The sequence below is a fragment of the Pelophylax lessonae genome, assembly GCF_965119305.1.
Source record: "Pelophylax lessonae genome assembly, chromosome: 2".
NCBI classification, from domain to species: Eukaryota; Metazoa; Chordata; class Amphibia; order Anura; family Ranidae; genus Pelophylax; species Pelophylax lessonae.
This window is the reverse complement of record NC_138769.1, coordinates 586,467,543-586,485,667: the sequence shown is the minus strand read 5'-3', so window position 1 is coordinate 586,485,667 and position 18,125 is coordinate 586,467,543. Positions and strand designations below refer to the sequence as shown.

At 37.7% G+C, this 18,125-nt stretch overlaps 1 protein-coding gene across 1 annotated transcript in view; it reads left to right on the top strand.

Annotated features, from left to right (window-relative positions):
• The window catches only part of SCN8A (sodium voltage-gated channel alpha subunit 8), a 328,265-nt gene that overhangs the window by 231,379 nt on the left and 78,761 nt on the right, over nucleotides 1-18,125 (top strand). The window contains exons 12-16 of the mRNA XM_082244781.1: nucleotides 6,115-6,501; nucleotides 8,404-8,542; nucleotides 12,256-12,494; nucleotides 14,187-14,360; nucleotides 16,242-16,598. Of these exons, the coding sequence (XP_082100907.1) occupies nucleotides 6,115-6,501; nucleotides 8,404-8,542; nucleotides 12,256-12,494; nucleotides 14,187-14,360; nucleotides 16,242-16,598 (1,296 nt within the window). The remainder of the gene's footprint in view (nucleotides 1-6,114; nucleotides 6,502-8,403; nucleotides 8,543-12,255; nucleotides 12,495-14,186; nucleotides 14,361-16,241; nucleotides 16,599-18,125) is intronic.

Genomic DNA, 18,125 nt, shown 5'->3' with positions numbered 1-18,125 from the left:
GACCTCCACAGATTGGACTTGTTTTTCAAAGCACATTCCACAGATGCTTGATCGGATTGAGACCTGGAGAATATGTAGGCAAAGTCAACACCTCAAACTCATTGTTGTGTTCCTCCACTCTTGAACCATTTTGGCAGGGCACATTATCCTGCTGAAACAGGGCACTGCCATCAGGGAATAATATTTCCATGAGGGGGGTACTTAGTCAGCAACAATGTTTAGGTAGGTGGTACGTGTCAAGTAACATCCACATAAATAGCAGGACCCAAGGTTTCCCAGAATAAAATTACCCAAAGCATCACACTGCTGCAGTCGGCTTGGTTTCTTCCCATACTGCCTCCATACTGGTACCATCTCTTCCTCAGGTTCACCCAGCTATCCACATCATGTAAAAGAAAATGTGATTTATCAGACTAGGCTGCCTTCTTTTTTTGCTCCATGGTCCAGTTCTGATGCTCGCATGCCCATTATAGGTGTTTTTGTCTGTGGACACGGGTCTGCATGGGTGCCCTGACCAGTCGGCGGCTCTGCGGCCCCATTTACAACAAACGACGATGCCCATCTTTTCTGCTTTCAACACATATCTTGAGAGACAACATGTTTACTTGCTGCCTAATGTATCCCACTGACTTTCAGGTGCTATTGTAATAACAAAATTATTGTTACTCACTTAACCTGCAGTAGTCATAAAGTAATGGTTGATTGGTGTATATGGTCAACATGCTTACTAATACAACGCTATTGGGAAATAATTTATGCAACCCAGTGGTGCGATCCCCAGGTGCTCCTATTCCATAGTAAAGCTATACCAGGCCCTAAATAAAAAATCAATAATCTATTAAATGCATCAAAAAGCCTGCTTTCTAAATATTGTAAAGTAACCAATCCCTGGTAGTGGAGTGTGTACTGTGAGTTGATAAAAATGGCTGACTTTTGGGTAAAGAAAACAATATGGGTTGGTTGGTTACAAGTTCAAAATCCAGACCTATGAAAGAAGCTACTGGAAACTGTTCCTGACCTTCTACAATAGCTTGATCATAACAATATGATCAAAATACCAAATTATGATAATTTTTTATATAGTTTTAACTCATTCTCTTGGTAATGTCCACTGAGACAGTTGACAGAATCGACACTATTCCCTCAGTCTTTTTCTGTTTTTCCATTTTTTTTTCTTTAAGTTTATAAACTTTTTATTTTCTTTTTTGTATTTTTTTTTTTTTTAGAATAAAGTTTTATTGAAGAATATGCCACATTGACAGAAATAGAAACAATAAGCTTTTTTTGCATAACCAAAATGTTATCGACAATGATAAGGAATACCTATGAGTGGTCTTGTCGATCAACAATAACATGGTTTTCCTTTTTCTTTTTCTTTTTTTTATTCCTTCTTTTTTTTACTTTTTAGTATTCTTTTTTTTTTTTTTTTTTAAGAATAAAAATTTATTGAAGAATATGATGATTGAACATTGATATAAATAGAAACAATAAGCTTCAGTTGCATAACCAAAATGTCTTTTTATTTATATGTTGTTTTGCATGGGCATGAAATATATACGTATATGATAATTGTCCTTCACTTTAGTAACGCTACTATACAACCATCCCGTGTCAGATACAACTTTGCCATAGTAAGGAATTGCAGCATTTGAGACTGAATAAGTATTTTGCATGTAAATGGGGGAATATGTGAACCAGAAATTCACAATGACTAAGATTGAGAAAGGTTTAGCAAAGATCATCCATCAGATTGTGTATATGTGTATATATATATATATATATATATATATATATATATATATATATATATACACACATACATACATACACAGTATCTCACGAAAGTGAGTACACCACTCACGGTTTTGTAAATATTTTATTATATCTTGTCATGTGGCAACACTGAAAAAATTACACTTTGCTACAATGTAAAGTTGTGAGTGTACAGCTTGTATAACAGTGTAAATTTGCTGTCCCCTCAAAATAACTCTACACAGGGCCATTCATGTCTAAACTGCTGGCAACAAAAGTGAGTACACCCCTAAGTTGAAATGTCCAAACTGGGCCCAAAGTGTCAATATTTTGTGTGACCACCATTATTTTCCAGCACTGCCTTAACCCTCTTGGGCATGGAGTTCACCAGAGATTCACATGTTGCCACTGGAGTCCTCTTCCACACCTCCATGACGACATCACGGAGCTGGTGGATGTTAGAGACCTTGCGCTCCTCCACCTTCCATTTGAGGATGCCCCACAGATACTCAATAGGGTTTAGGTGTGGAGACATGCTTGGCCAGTCCATCACCTTTACCCTCAGCTTCTTTAGCAAGGCAGTGGTCATATTGGAGGTGTCTTTGGGGTCGTTATCATGTTGGAATGCTGCCCTGCAGCCCAGTCTCTGAAGGGAGGGGATCATGCTCTGCTTCAGTATGTCACAGTACATGTTGGCATTCATGGTTCCCTCAATGAACTGTAGCTCCCCAGTGCCTGGCCGCACTCATGCAGCCCCACTCCCACCACCAAGCTTGACTGTAGGCAAGACACACTTGTCTTTGTACTCCTCACCTGGTTGCTGCCACTCAAGCTTGACACCATCTGAACCAAAAAGGGTAATTTGGTCTCATCAGACCACAGGACATGGTTACAGTAATCTATGTCCTAAGTCTGCTTGTCTTCAACAAACTGTTTGTGGGCTTTCTTGTGCATTATCTTTAGAAGAGGTTTTGTTCTGGGATGACAGCCATGCAGACCAATTTGATGGGGTGTATGGTCTGAGCACTGAAAGGCTGACCCCCCACCCCTTCAACCTGTGCAGCAATGCTGGCAGCACTTATGCGTCTATTTCCCAAAGACAGCTTCTGGATATGACGCTGAGCAAGTGCACTCAACATCTTTGGTCGACCATGCTACAGCTCAGTTTCAGGGTCCTGGCAATCTTCTTATAGCCTAGGCCATATTTATGTAGAGCATCAAATCTTTTTTTCAGAGCCTCAGAAAGTCCTTTGCCATGAGGTGCCATGTTAAACTTCCAGTGACCAGTAAGAGAGAGTGAGAGCGAAAACACCAAATTTAACACACCTGCTCCCCATTCAAACTTGAGACCATGTAACACTAGTGAGTTACATGACACCAGGGAGGGAAAATGGCTAAATGGGCCCAATTTGGACTTTTGTACTTGGGGGTGTACTCATTTTTGTTGCCAGCAGTTTAAACATTAATGGTTGTGTGTTGAGCTAGTTTGAGGGGACAACAAATTTACACTGTTATACAAGCTGTACACTCACTACTTTTACATTGTAGCAAAGTGTAATTTCTTCAGTGTTGTCACATGAAAAGATATAATAAAATATTGACAAAAATGTGAGGGGTGTACTCAGTTTTGTGAGATACTGTATATACAGTTGTGCTCATATCACAAGCCATTTATTATCAATCAACTGTGTTTACTCTTTTTAAATCATAATGAAAACAGAAACTACCCAAATGACCCTGATCAAAAGATTTTATACCCTGGTGATTTTAGCCTGATAACATGCACACAAGTTGACACAAAGAGGTTTGAATGGCTATTAAAGGTAATCATCCTCACCTGTGATCTGTTTGCTTGTAATTAGTGTGTGTGTATAAAAGGTCAATGAGTTTCTGGACTCCTGACAGACCCTTGCATCTTTCATCCAGTGCTGCACTGACATCTCTGGATTCTGAGTCATGGGGAAAGCAAAAGAATTGTCAAAGGATCTTGGCGGGAAAAGGTAGTTGAACTGTATAAAACAGGAAAGGGATATAAAAAGATATCCAAGGAATTGAGAATGCCAATAAGCAGTGTTCAAACTCTAATCAAGAAGTGGAAAATGAAGGGTTCTGTTGAAACCAAACCACAGTCGGGTAGACCAACTAAAATTGTAGCCACAACTGCCAGGAAAATTGTTCGGGATGCAAAGAAAAACCCACAAATAACTTCAGGTGAAATACAGGACTGGTGTGGCTGTTTCAAGATGCATAATAAGGAGGCACTTGAAGAAAGATGGGCTGCATGATCGAGTCGCCAGAAGAAAGCCATTACTACGCAAATGCCACAAAGTATCACCAAACAGCACAGAGACAAGCCTGAAACCTTCTGGCACAAAGTCATTTGGAGTGATGAGACCAGAAGAAAATTGAGCTTTTTGTCCACAACCATAAACGCAACAACAAGGCCTATGTGAAAGGTACACCATTCCTACATGAAACATGGAGGTGGATCGCTGATGATTTGGGGATGTGTGAGCTACAAAGGCACAGGAAATTTGGTCAGAATTGATGGCAAGATGACTGCAGTATGTTATCAAAAAATACTGGAGGAAAATTTGCATTCATCAGCCAGGAAGCTGCACATGGGACGTACTTGGACATTCCAACATGACAATGATCCTAAACACAAGGCCAAGTTGACCTGCCATTGGCTACAGCAGAATAAAGTGAAGGTTCTGGAGTGGCCATCTTAGTCTCCTGACCTCAATATTATTGACCCACTCTGGGGAGATCTCAAACATGCAGTTCATGTAAGACAGCCCAAGAATTTACAGGAACTGGAGACTTTTTGCCAGGAAGAATGGGCAGCTTTACCATCTGAGAGGATAAAGAGCCTCATCCACAAATACCACAAAAAACTTCAAGCTGTCATTGATGTTAAAGGGGGCAATGCACCGTATTAAGAACCGGGGTAACTTTTGATCAGGGTCATTTGGGTAGTTTCTGTTGTCATTATGGTTTAAAAAGAGTAAACACAGTTGATTGATGATATTAACCCTCCTCTTATGTTAGAATTCCGTTACTATCCATGATGTTAGTGTCAGTTTTGACCCGTGTTTTAAATCAGCCATAAAATACCCTCTGAATAATTATTTATCATCAAATTTGTTTCTTACCTCTTGGTTACCTTGTTAGGCTTCTTTATCCTTGAAAAGATTGGTTTTAATATTTTTGGTGTGACCCCTAGACCTTTCTTTTGATAGCATACCTCTCATTGTCAAATTTAAAAAATGGTAAAATAAAGTCAGCAACTCTGAAATGAATTTGTCCTATGTTTCTTCACTTTATTTAGAGAAGCAGACAAGAAGGAAAAGAGATAGGCCCCTCCCTAACTACAGCTCACAGGGTTGAGAGGGGATTGGCTGTCACTGTTACTAAGCAGAGAGAGTGTTTATGATTTCAGTTTTGGCACTTATTAGTGTCCTAAAATCCTATATTATAACTGGGTCAGAATTGACCCTAACACCATGAACGTCTTAATTTTCACCACAGTATTTTATAATTTAGTGAAAAGGATTATTTTTCTATTACATTGTTTAAATAGAGGTTCCTGACAAAGTAAAAAAATCTTGATGCAATAAACAAATTTATGTGATACTTATAGGCATTCAAAACCTGAAAACGGGTCAGTTTTAACTAACCATTTAACCCTAACACAAGAGGAGGGTTAAATGGCTTCAGCCAAACACTAACTATGAGTAAAAGAGAGGTTTTTGTGTTCTCATTCATATTCTCTGAAAAATGGCAAAGAACTCATAAATTGTGCCAGGGTATGTAAACTTATGAGCACAACTGTGTGTGTGTGTATGTATGTGTATATATGTGTGTGTATATATATATATATATATATATATATATATATATATATATATATATATATATATATATATATATACATATATGTATAATATATATATATATATATATATGTGTGTGTGTGTGTATATATATATATATATATATATATATATATATACATACACGTGGTATCTTCAAATCGTTTCTGCACGTTTACATTTTCGTTGGAAACAGTGAGGGCAGGAAGAGTAGTAATTGGTCGTTTCTGAGAGTGTCATGTGTCTGTCTGGCAAGCTGGCGGACATTGCAGTTTAGTGTAAGAGTCATCACGCTGTGGTAAATATGTCTGCAAAAAAAAAAGTGTGCAAAATTTTTGAACAACCCTCAGATATATTATATATAAATAAATATATATATATATATATATATATATATATATATGGTATGTTATATACTGTATATATACTGTATTTGTATTTTTGCTTATTTAATTCATACAATTTTTTTTTTTTTTATGTATTCCAGTCTTTGCTAAGCATCCCAGGCTCTCCCTACCTGTCGAGGCACAATAGCAAAAGTAGCATCTTTAGTTTTCGGAGAAGTTTCAGAGATCCTGAGACTGAAAATGAGTTTGCAGATGATGAACATAGCACGGTGGAAGAAAGTGAAGGTCGAAGAGATTCTTTATTTTTACCAGTCCGAGGTCACAACCGACGCAACAGTTACAACAGCGGATACAGCCAGGGCAGTCGGTCCTCTCGCATCTTTCCAAACCTACGAAGGAATGTGAAGCGCAACAGTGCAGTGGATTGCAATGGCATGGTGTCATTAATTGGTGGTCCTGGCGCCAATATTCCTGGTGGACGGCTTCTGCCTGAGGTGAAAATAGATAAGGCAGCTACTGATGACAGCGTAAGAAAGTCAATAAGTAGTTTAGTCTAGGCATGGCGGTCAACCCTCGTGCTTCCTGTATGCCGCCCTCAAAAATACAACTGGATCCTTCCCTGGTGGAATGAGTATTGGTTTTCCTAACACTATTCTAACCTTTATGTAAACCTTTTACTATATCCTATTTAGCCATTTTATGTTATATTTAGTTTCCTTAGTTAACCTATATTAATGTGTCTAACCTGAAGACAAAAACATGCTGGAACTTTACCTAATACATTTTTTTCATAAATATATACGGTTTATTTAATACGAGATTAAAATTTATGGTTAAAGTGTACCTGTTGCTTTAACATTAAATGCAGCCTTTTTCTGTCTGCATCTATATAGAAACAAGAAAACGTATGAAGGCACAATAAATAATCGATGAATCAGTGCTATATTAGGTTTTTAAATTCCAGTTTGCTTTTGTTTCTTTAAAGACCCAGTGACTGAAATATCTCCTTTCTTAGTTATGTTATTATTTATCTACCTAATCCAGATAGCATGTTAGCCTAATTTGTAACATTTCTGATTCCCTCTCTAACCTAGCATGGGTATTCAAAGAATAGCATGATGCATGTTCTTATAAATAATGCAAAACACATAAACTGGGATAAATAATGCAAAACACATAAACTGGGATAGAAAAGAACTACAGGTGGAACACTTAAACATATACAGTTTTTTTTTTTATTATTATTTTGGCAAAACATTAACACATTCAGTTTAATTTACTTTTAAAAAGTAAAGTAAAAATGTATGTGTTCAACACCGCAAGAGGGGTAAAATGGACTGTACGCTACTACTTTGAGTACAGTGCATAAAAAATAGCTATATTTATCAGTTTTGCAGGTTTGTTGTAAAAAATACATGTATATCAAAGTCAGCGCATTCGTGGCTGACAGTGGAATTGAACTGAAATGAAATATCCACAATTGATTTAGATGTGACCACTGTGTTTAAAAAGGCAGTTAGGATATAAAAACAAAGAAACATACATACAAGCAGATTGTATTGTTGGTTTAAAAACATCATAATTATAACTTTGAGGCTACAAAATGTAATGCTTTTAAAGTAGTACTCCAAGCAGTGTTTTTTTTCTCTAGCTTAGGATAAAGTGTTTTGAATTCATGCAGCAGAGCTCAGACTGGGAGAGTAAGTAGCAGCACAAGAAGCCAAACAGTTGTGTTGCACTGCTTATGCTGTGGTAGGAGAGAGCAGGGTGATAGAGATGAGCTCATCAGACTGCTGCTTTTTCTTCACTGTCTAATCACAGATTGAGGCAGAGACAAGAGCAAGTTGTTTAACTAAACTGCAATAGTGACAAATCAGGTCTGGGGACCAGTTAAACTGTCTGACAGGGCTGTGTAAAAAGGACTAGATGGACGGAAATGCAAATCCTATGACAGGAAATACAGCTTCCATATATGCATTTCATCTGTGAATTTTTCTGTTCACCTAGAGGTCAGCTTTAAACTTGCTAAGTAGACCACATGCATGAATGTGTGGGAATTACATTATTGAACATACAACAGTATGGATGTGCATGCTTCATCATTGCAACAACAGACAACAGGCTACAATGATACATAATTATCAGCATTTTATTGATGAATAAAAAAAAGTTAGTTCTTTTTCACGAGGTAACTTTAAGAAAGATTAGAGAAGTTTTTTAGTCACAATGCAGAATGGCTCCCATTGTCTTTAGACTGCAGCTTTAATAATATTCTGATATAGTTTTCATTTAGTTTTTACCAACCTATCATTATAGTGTCATTCTAAGACATTTTGAGAACAAAACATGTCGTTTCATACTTGGTCTAAAATGTAGTGATCATTTTACTTTCATTTATATTTTCCTGATTTCGCTATGCTATTTTGCAGCCTTCAACAGAGGTAGAGATTAAAAAGAAACCTTCAGGATCTTCTCTTCGCGTGTCAATTGACCAGCTGAATGCATCATTTGGAAAGAAACACAGAACTAATAGCATCCTTAGTGTCCTGACTCAGACTCTTGTGGAAGGTACAAAGTAGTTTTTGATGCGTCATATTTAAAGTAAATAAGTTGGCAAACAATATGCATGAAATTCAGACTCCCTTAAATACTTGCACATACCTTGCAATAGCTTCTCAACTATTCTGAGAGGCCCAAAACGCAAGCCATTGTGCATCTCACTATTGGCCTATCCATAGGATGGGTGGCCTCAGTGACCAACAATGAAACACAGGCGGTAGATGGGGCTTGCACGCCAATATCATTTTTGTAAAATTGTTTATTTACTTCTTAGGATAGTATGTTGTCCTTGACCTATCTTGCATACCTTATACCAGTATTTCTAAACCTTTTTTCAGTCAAGGCACCCTGTAAAGTTATTGACATAATTTGGGGTTTATTCCTTCACTGGAAACTGATACTAACTAGTATTCTAGCATTTCTCTTCTCATTCCATATTTCCCCACCTATACTCTCTCCCTGATTCCTCATTCTGGCAATACATGGATTTACTTACCCTTTCTGATGTACAGTATATGACAATGGTGTTATGCATTCATTTGACCATTTTTGAGTCGTAATGTATGTAATTTGCCTCGCACCTTTTTTTTAAAGTTGGGAAGTTTTTCCTGTGTTACCCGGAAGATATGAGATTTAATTTACCTCAGACAATATTTGGGTTAAAAATGAGAGTTCTTTGACTATGAATGAAAGCTTCAAAACAGCAATATTAGTTGTATTGGTATATAGTCTGAAAGCCTAAATTAATTTACAACAATCTATCTATAGTACATGCAACAAAATGGAAAATATTCCTAGTTTAACTCAACAAATATAGAGTATGATACTCGTATACGAACACAGTACTACCAACACAAAGAGGACAAGCAATGTATACCTTAAGATCCATAATTACCCTTCTCATGAGTGTTTCATCCTAGTCTGCTTGCAAGAGCGAGCCCTCTCTCTCTCCACCTTCACTAGTATAGAACCATATTGCATAGACTTGTATAGGGCTATTCTGATTGGTTCAGCTATCCTGCCCGGTTCCTCCCTCTGGGCGTATCTCGTTCAGGATTGGACAACTTCCTCCTCGCCTAGCTTGGCATAATTCAGCCCCTTGCTAACCCCTCCTCTCTGTTGGAGGGAGAATTTAATCATACCTGTTGTTAATTTACTTTGAAATTGAAAATTAAGATGCAAGGTTCATCTCCAGGACCCATTGTCCAACCCTTCAACCAATAGTCAATCTTCATTGCATATCTTAATGAGAGTTCTTTGATATGGAGAATAAAATAAGAGTGGACATGACATAGTCTATTCATCCTATAGCATTGGCCCCAGGATGTCTGGATTACAGGTTGATACTATTTGGCATATCAGCCAGCAACCTCCCGGCTAGCAGACAACTTGTCCTTTTATGTGTTTAAATGTGAATAGCAGGCTGGCCTTTCAAACGGACTCGATAAACTGGATTCATACTACTGCCTGTCTGTGTTATACAACTTGCAAATCTACCAATCATATAGCAAATATGAGTTTGAAGCCCAATAATGTGTACATTTATTTTTTCATTAATATTTACAATTACTGATGGAGATTTATACATAACTCCTCATCATCACAACACAGTAATGGAGATTACACATAAACCCATAAGGCAACACCTGTTATGCCACACTTTACACCCTCAAGTTCGGCAGTCACATATGTACAATCTCTAATTATTCTCTTATAGGTATACTGAGATTGTAGGGTCCAAAAGGTTTGATATCCAGCCTATACTTCCATTTGTTGCATACCAAGCTCAGTAAGTTCCCTCTACGGGTCAGGTCCAGATGACAAACGCAGATTCCTTCCCTCACAGATGAGGACTGGGAAGAAGCTTGCTGTTTACACCTCAAGGTCTCATCTGCAGTTAATACCAAATTAATCCAAGTTATATATCTTACACCAGACCTACCTTACTCCTACCCGATTTTTCGCTTTGCATTTAAACTCTTAACTGCTTTAAGTTATGCTCAACCAGAAGCGGACTTTGGCCATCTAATGTGGACCTACTCAGCAGTGTTGCCAGCCTACCAGAATAAATTTTACTCACACGACACCCAAACTTTACTGGCACAGCCAAGTTTTTACTGGCATTTCCAAAACTTTCAAAATCACGATTTTAAGTGCAAAGGCTACAAACAAGTATGATATGCAATTAGCAATGTGATTTAAGGTAGATATTATGGCAAAAAAACATATTTCTTATTTTATTTTCAAAATAGTAAGTAAGTAGCTCAAGGGGGAAATAAATTAAAATGGGCAGATGCACATACACATGAAATTGACTCTCACAGTGACACTGACATGCCACTTCCCCTGCTGAGTCAGTGACAATCGCTCTCCACACCAGGTGGTCCCTTCAGTCCACTCCAGTCCAAACAGCACTGACAGTCCCGCTCACAACTTGCCTTGCTCCCATCCCGCAGATCCACACACGAGGCTTCGCCCGCTCCGCTGACTCTCTGGCACCATGACATCAAATGACATGCTCAGGCACCGCCTCTGCCATACCTGCCCCCCCCCCCCCCCCACTGTCGCCGCCCAAACACACTGTAGCAGGCACTTGGATGGTCTTGGCTGGCCGAGCGTAACAGCCATATCTTTTACTGGCAGCCTTTTCCTGTCATTTGGCTTTTACTGGCAGGAGAAAAGTGCCAGTTTTTTACTCGCTGCCAGTAAAAATACTGATGGTTGGCAACACTGCCTCTCGGTCATACAGTATCACAAGATTGGAGACAAGTAATAGACTTGCTTTCCTCTTTTCTGTCAACACCAGTTCTGTTTTCCTCAGAGGTTTGTTTGCTTGGATTACTAGATGAGGAAATTATGCCCAGACACTCCAAAATATTGATAAGAGATTTACTTTTAGCTCGAGAAATTATAGCAATTAGATGGATGCAAGCCTCTCTACCATCCATATCCCAATGGTTATACTCTGTAAACCAGATCATTCCTTATTAAAAGGCCATATACCAAAATAGGGGATCCATTCACAAGTACCAAAAATGTAATATATTTGGTACAACTCTGATTCCACTCTGAAATCCACCAGGGGGGTACTTGCTTGGTGTTCCTAAAACAGCGCAAAACTGTGGTGAGATGGATAGTGGGTGAATAACCTACTTAGATTTGCTTACAAATGTAAGAATCACAGGACAGCCATTTGTTGGTTCTTTTTGTTTTATTATTGATTATGTTTATTTGACTAAATAAGCACTGTATTTTCCACTTAAGAATGTACAGACTTTAAAGTCAATTCGTTCTGATTGATAACTATAATTCTTTCTTTTGTATATACTGTGCAATAAACAGTTTTAAAAAATAAAAAAGGCAGACTTGATACATCAGCTGGCTTGGTGACAGTTTTTGGCCAATTGTTGGCCATTTTGACCAGGTGCCCCCGAAAAACCACAGCGTCCTGGTTGAATAAAGTTGCCTTATACTGTAGAATTTAAAGTTAATTTTACTGTCATTACTTTTTATGATGGACATGTATACATACAGATATTGCAGTTTTAAACAAATATGATTTTTGGGGGGTTTAGAAACTGAAAAATAAAGCGGATGTTTCTGTGGTTGAAAGATGTAATTGCAAGCCTAAAATGTGACAAAACATTACATTAAATCTTCTTTCAGTGCTATGGTGATTTTAATTTTTTTAGTAACATTCTTTATATTCATTCTGTTTGTAGAACTGGAAGAGTCCCAGCGGAAGTGTCCACCTTGTTGGTACAAGTTTGCAGACACCTATTTGATATGGACATGCTGTCCTCTGTGGATACAAATCAAGACAATAGTAAACTTGATTGTAATGGATCCTTTTGTGGACTTGGCCATAACCATCTGCATTGTCCTCAATACTTTATTCATGGCAATGGAGCACTATCCAATGACTGAGCAATTTGAAGGTGTTTTATATGTAGGAAACTTGGTAAGATTTTTAGTTGAACCCAAAAATTGGCCAAATACTATGTTTCTAATCCTTCATTAACCTCAAAAATTTGTGTTTAAACCACCCTTATACCGCTGTATTGTACAAAAATGGTTGAAAAGCATATTTCTAGACTGCCAGTTATAAATGACGGTTCAGAAAACACTCATGGCCCAAAGTGCTCATTAATGGCTGTGTTCTGAGCCATGAAACCGCTTTGAACACAGATACAATGTAGAAAGCTGGTTAGAGTGGCTCTATACCTTGTTCTTGATTGCAAGAATTGATATATTGTGAAGGTTGTTCTGAGGTGGGAGTATGAAAGTTCTGATCAAAATTAGTCCAGTTTTTCACTTTCAGATGTTGAATTGCAGGTTTTGGCAGATATCTGCTTTAAGGTGTATAATCATTTATGTAAGTGTTAAAAAAGATGTGTAAGGACTAAAATGCTTTATTTTTTGCAATAAAAAGCAAGACTATTTTAATATGTATATTTGCAGACCTGAAATAAAAGTAGGAACATACATTTTTTAATGATTTTAATTCTGAACTTGGAAATTATCAGCCAAGATTGTAGCAGCAACTGAAGAAAATCACATGTGCACTAAATCACAGTATCTGCTGCGTTGCTCTTGGTGAAATTAGGTAGTGCATTTTATTCATACCAAGAGCCAAATACCAGATCAGCCATGTTCACAGAATATTTTGGTCATGTTTTCTTAGGCAGTTGCAGCATGACCAGCTCGACCTAATTGGGGTGAATTAATGATTTTGTATTGCTGTGATGATGCTGATGGGAAATATGCTACATTATATAATTCAACAATATTAGGGGCCATACACTGGGCTTGAAAACACTGCTTTTCAGAAGTTTTGCATTTTACTCAGCGTTTAGAGGCAGAAAAAAAATCCCTTTCTGGATCGTGTTTTTGAGAGCAGCATTCAGGCAGAAATAACGTTTAGAAATGCTCCTAAATGCATATCCTAGGAGAGTTGCATTATCAAGTGCACCAGGAAAAGTGAACAGAGGGGAATGTTTTGGAAAAAAGGCTTGTAAAAGCAAATGCCCATATATATTCTCCTAATCTCTTTTGCAATATGAGCTACTATGATCATTTTTATGTTGCTTTTTCTGAGGTTCTGGCGTTTTTCCTGCTCCTAGTGTACATGGACCTTAAATCAAAAGTGGCAATTGTTTGCTTATTTGAAGTGCCTAACTGAATAGTACCAATTAGTAAAACTGATGCTCTACTTGATTTGCCCAGATTTGCAATTTTCCTAGACAATATGATGATGTGGGCCTATACAAGTACACTATTAGTATAACTGCTACTTTAGTAAATTCACACCTAAGCCCCCAACTCTTATCCCAGTCTTATTGTCACTTGTCCCTAATCAGCTGAGATCTGAGCTGTGCGACCCTTTAATACTGTATGGAGAGTGTGGCACTTATGCACAAGCCCAACGGAAAAACTTCTGTCATAAGGTTGTGCATCACTCTGTAGGGCCATCGAGATCTCAGTATATCATGGACAGTTAAGCATGAGACTGGAGTGAGGATGGGTGGCTTATAAAAGTTACACTTTAAATTATTATTCATAAACTATATGCATCAGATTGAACTGGTACAATCTGATGCATATAATTTATGTCCACATTGCATATATAATGGGCTATACCCTTTTCTTGCAGATTTTTACTGGAATTTTTACAGCGGAAATGTTTTTGAAGCTGGTTGCAATGGATCCATATTATTACTTTCAAGAGGGCTGGAACATATTTGACAGCTTTATAGTGAGTCTCAGTTTAATGGAGTTGGGTCTTCAGGGTGTTGAAGGCCTTTCGGTGCTACGGTCTTTTCGATTGGTAAGTCAGTATGATGTCAATGTAAAACTCAGTCCTATATTTTAAAAAACCATACAATGAATTGTAGGTTTCCTTCATATTTAATCAGCTTTTTGTAACCATTCCGATAGAAGTTGATATCTAAAGTATTTTTTAAAAGAGGCCTACAATGGCAGCCCTTGTATTCTTTCATGACAGAATTGTTTTAATATCAAAGCTAAGAAAATTGGCTTTAGAGCTTGTTGTTTACTAATATTTTATTTTAGTATAGTTTTCAGTGCATACAGGTAGTCAGTATAAAGTTAGTTTGCAGTTTATCTTGAACAAAAATTCATGGAAAATCAGCCACATGTGAAAAACCCAAAGAAATAGGAAGATACAAAAACAGCTTTAGTCGATTCTTCGTTTCAATATACTGTTGATGTTAATGGAAAAATGAAATAGTGCGCTTACAATGTGGCATAGAGTGTATACAACTAACACAATAAATCATATAGTGACTCTGAACCACACAGTGGTGATAAAAAAACCTGAAAAAAATGCATCAAAAGTCCATTTAAAAAAGCAATCTCTCAAAAGAATGCATAAGCGTGATAACACCCAAAGAGTCTTTTAAAGAAAGAAGTGTCTTCCAATTGGACCGATGTGAGACGACATTGGTATACAGGAAGTAATAGTACTCTTCACTTCCGGGTCCTGCCAGAGTGCTGACAGGAAGTTCTCATTATTGAGAGTATAAATATATTGTAAGTGATGGCGCGCACTTCTTCTCCAGTCCCAGCTGACGCCTAGTAATGCGAAACACGTTGGGGGGGCCGTCAAGCCATCATGCCACGTGGACCGCGCTGCAGGCGGCCACGTTCTGCTACAGGAACCTATTGTCTTATCCATTTGATGCCATGTAAGTGCAATATCGCATTTAAATAAAGTGTTTTAATAAGGGTAATGCACTATTGCCCATTTTTCCTTTCCACTTTGGGGGAGCTTCATTTGAGACAGCCATATCCAGCCTCAGTCCTTAAAGGAAGGGATAGACACCTATACCTTATGGTCGAAAGCTGACTTTGGATACTGTCCACACTACCCATATACCAACAGAGGTTCCAGGCCTACCCTCTTTAGAATTCTGGTAAGAAGCCACGCATACCACTTGGGTGACACCAGACAAGTATTGTGCACGAGTGGAGGTTATATTTCATTGCACCTGGCTCTTGTTACCAGTCAGTAAGGGGCTATCTTATTCACGCTTGTGTCACTGATTTGTGGTCTCACATCCGTCCAATTGGAAGACACTTCTTTCTTTAAAAGAATCTTTGGGTGTTATCACGCTTATGCATTCTTTTGAGAGATTGCTTTTTTAAATGGACGTTCAATGCATTTATTTTTTTATGTTTTTTATCATCATTGTGTGGTTCAGTATCACTATATGATTTATTGTGTTGGTTGTATACACTCTGTGCCACATTGTAAGCGCACTATTTCATTTTTTCACTGTTATTTTCTAGTGCAGCTGCATATTATTTTGGTTAGGGCACCCCCATTCTTCTTTTCATTACTGTTGATGTTAGGCTGTATTGATCTAGTTGAAATTTATTGTGACCCAAATGTGGTTTAAAGGGCCAAAATATTTTTGAAATTGCCTGAAGTCTGTCATGTGTATGGTCAGCACTACACAGTCCTAAGAGCTATGGTGAATAACCATTATCAAAACTGCATCGGAGCCATTATCAAAACTGCATCGATACATAAATATATTTTAGCAAAAACCTTTGCTCTTGTAAGAGGAACAATGATGTGATTACAGTCTAAGCATATAACCACTACTACCTAACTACTTTAAGTAATCATTATACTGTATTTATGTGCAGTTTATTCATAGGATATTTTGTGTTTTATCAACAGCTGAGAGTCTTCAAGCTGGCAAAGTCTTGGCCTACTCTAAACATGCTTATTAAAATCATCGGAAACTCTGTCGGTGCCCTGGGTAACCTGACCGTTGTCTTGGCCATTATCGTCTTCATTTTTGCTGTAGTGGGAATGCAGTTATTCGGCAAAAGTTACAAGGATTGTGTCTGTAAAATAAACCCAGATTGTGTACTACCAAGATGGCACATGAATGATTTTTTCCATTCTTTCCTTATTGTCTTCCGTGTTTTGTGTGGAGAATGGATTGAAACCATGTGGGACTGCATGGAGGTCGCAGGACAAGCAATGTGTCTAGTTGTCTTCATGATGGTCATGGTTATTGGTAACTTAGTGGTCAGTATTTTTATCTGCTCAACTTAGTAAGTTATAATATGTACATTTCTTTTTATGGGCCAACAAACCATTCTGTAGATAACTATTTTAGAGTTGTCATTGTCGACGCTGAATTTAGCAACCTATATTATGGAATCATAATAAAAACAGTGTTGTGCTCAATCACAATATATAAAATCAACAAAATCTATGTCACAAAACATAAATATAACCGGTGAAGAATCCAAATGAATAAATGGTTGCTGTTCCTTTTAAATGACATAGGACAATAATATGTGAATGGTATATGTGCAATTCAAAAGCAAAACCAATAAACAATATCTGTCCCTTTAAATAACATGAAGCTTTAGTGTGTAAGTGATATATTATTCTGTTCATCTATATATCGCGTGACCAGTCAGTTAAAAGGGACAATAACCATTTATTCACTTGGATTCTTCACTGGATATATTTATGTAATGTAAAATAATTGTTGTTGATTTAATTTGTTGTGTTTGAGCAAGCACTTATTTTATTATTTTACCAGGAAAGTTTGGTTTATTGACCTTTTAGTGCTAGCTTCTGTTTTCTTTTTCCAGTTAAGCTCTGACATTACATTTTTCACCTATACTATGGAATCACAGTTTCAGATTTTTCCAGAATGCAGTGGGGGATTATGGAAATGTTGCTATTGCCACATGCTTTCTGTCTGACTCTCCTTAGAAATATATGGAGAATTATGTACAGTGGGGAAAATAGTTATTTAATCTCATGCAAATTTTGGAAGTTTGCCCACTTACAAAGAATTGGAGGGTCTATAATTTTTATCATAGGTGCATTTTAAATAATAGAGACAGAATATCAACCAAAAATCCAGAAAAAAAAACAAATAAAACAATGCTATATTATGCTATAAATTAGGATGCAGTTCAGTGAGTAAAAAAAAGTATTTAATTCCCAAGCAAAACATTGCTTAGTACTTGGTAGATAAACCCTTGTTGACAAGCAGAGGTAAGACGTTTCTTGTAGTTGGTTACCAGGTTTGCACACATCTCAGGAGATATTTTGGTCCACTCTTCTCTAGGCTCCTTTCACACGGCCGCTCCGTGTGTCCGCAAATCATCCCATCCGTTTGCGGATGATTTGCGGACATAATGTAAGTGAATGGCACTGCGGGTGTCAGCGGAATACCATCCGCTGACACCCGATTTTCCTCCTTTCAGTTCTGTTCCGTTTTTACAAATGGAACAGAACCCCATTTTTCCTTCCGTGTAAACATCCGCAGTGCCATATACTTACATTATGTCCGCATATCATCCGCAAACGGATGGGATGATATGCGGGCACACGGAGCGGATGACAGAAATGTCATCCGCTCCGTGGAAAAAAAAAAAAAAAGTCCCCCAGCGGACCTTTCACACGGAGCGGCCGTGTGAAAGGAGCCTTACACATGTTCTCTAAAACCTTTAGGTTTCTTGGCTGTCTCTTGGCCACTCGAAAGTTTCAGTTCCCTCTGTAAATTTTTTATAGGATTAAGGTCTGGAGGCT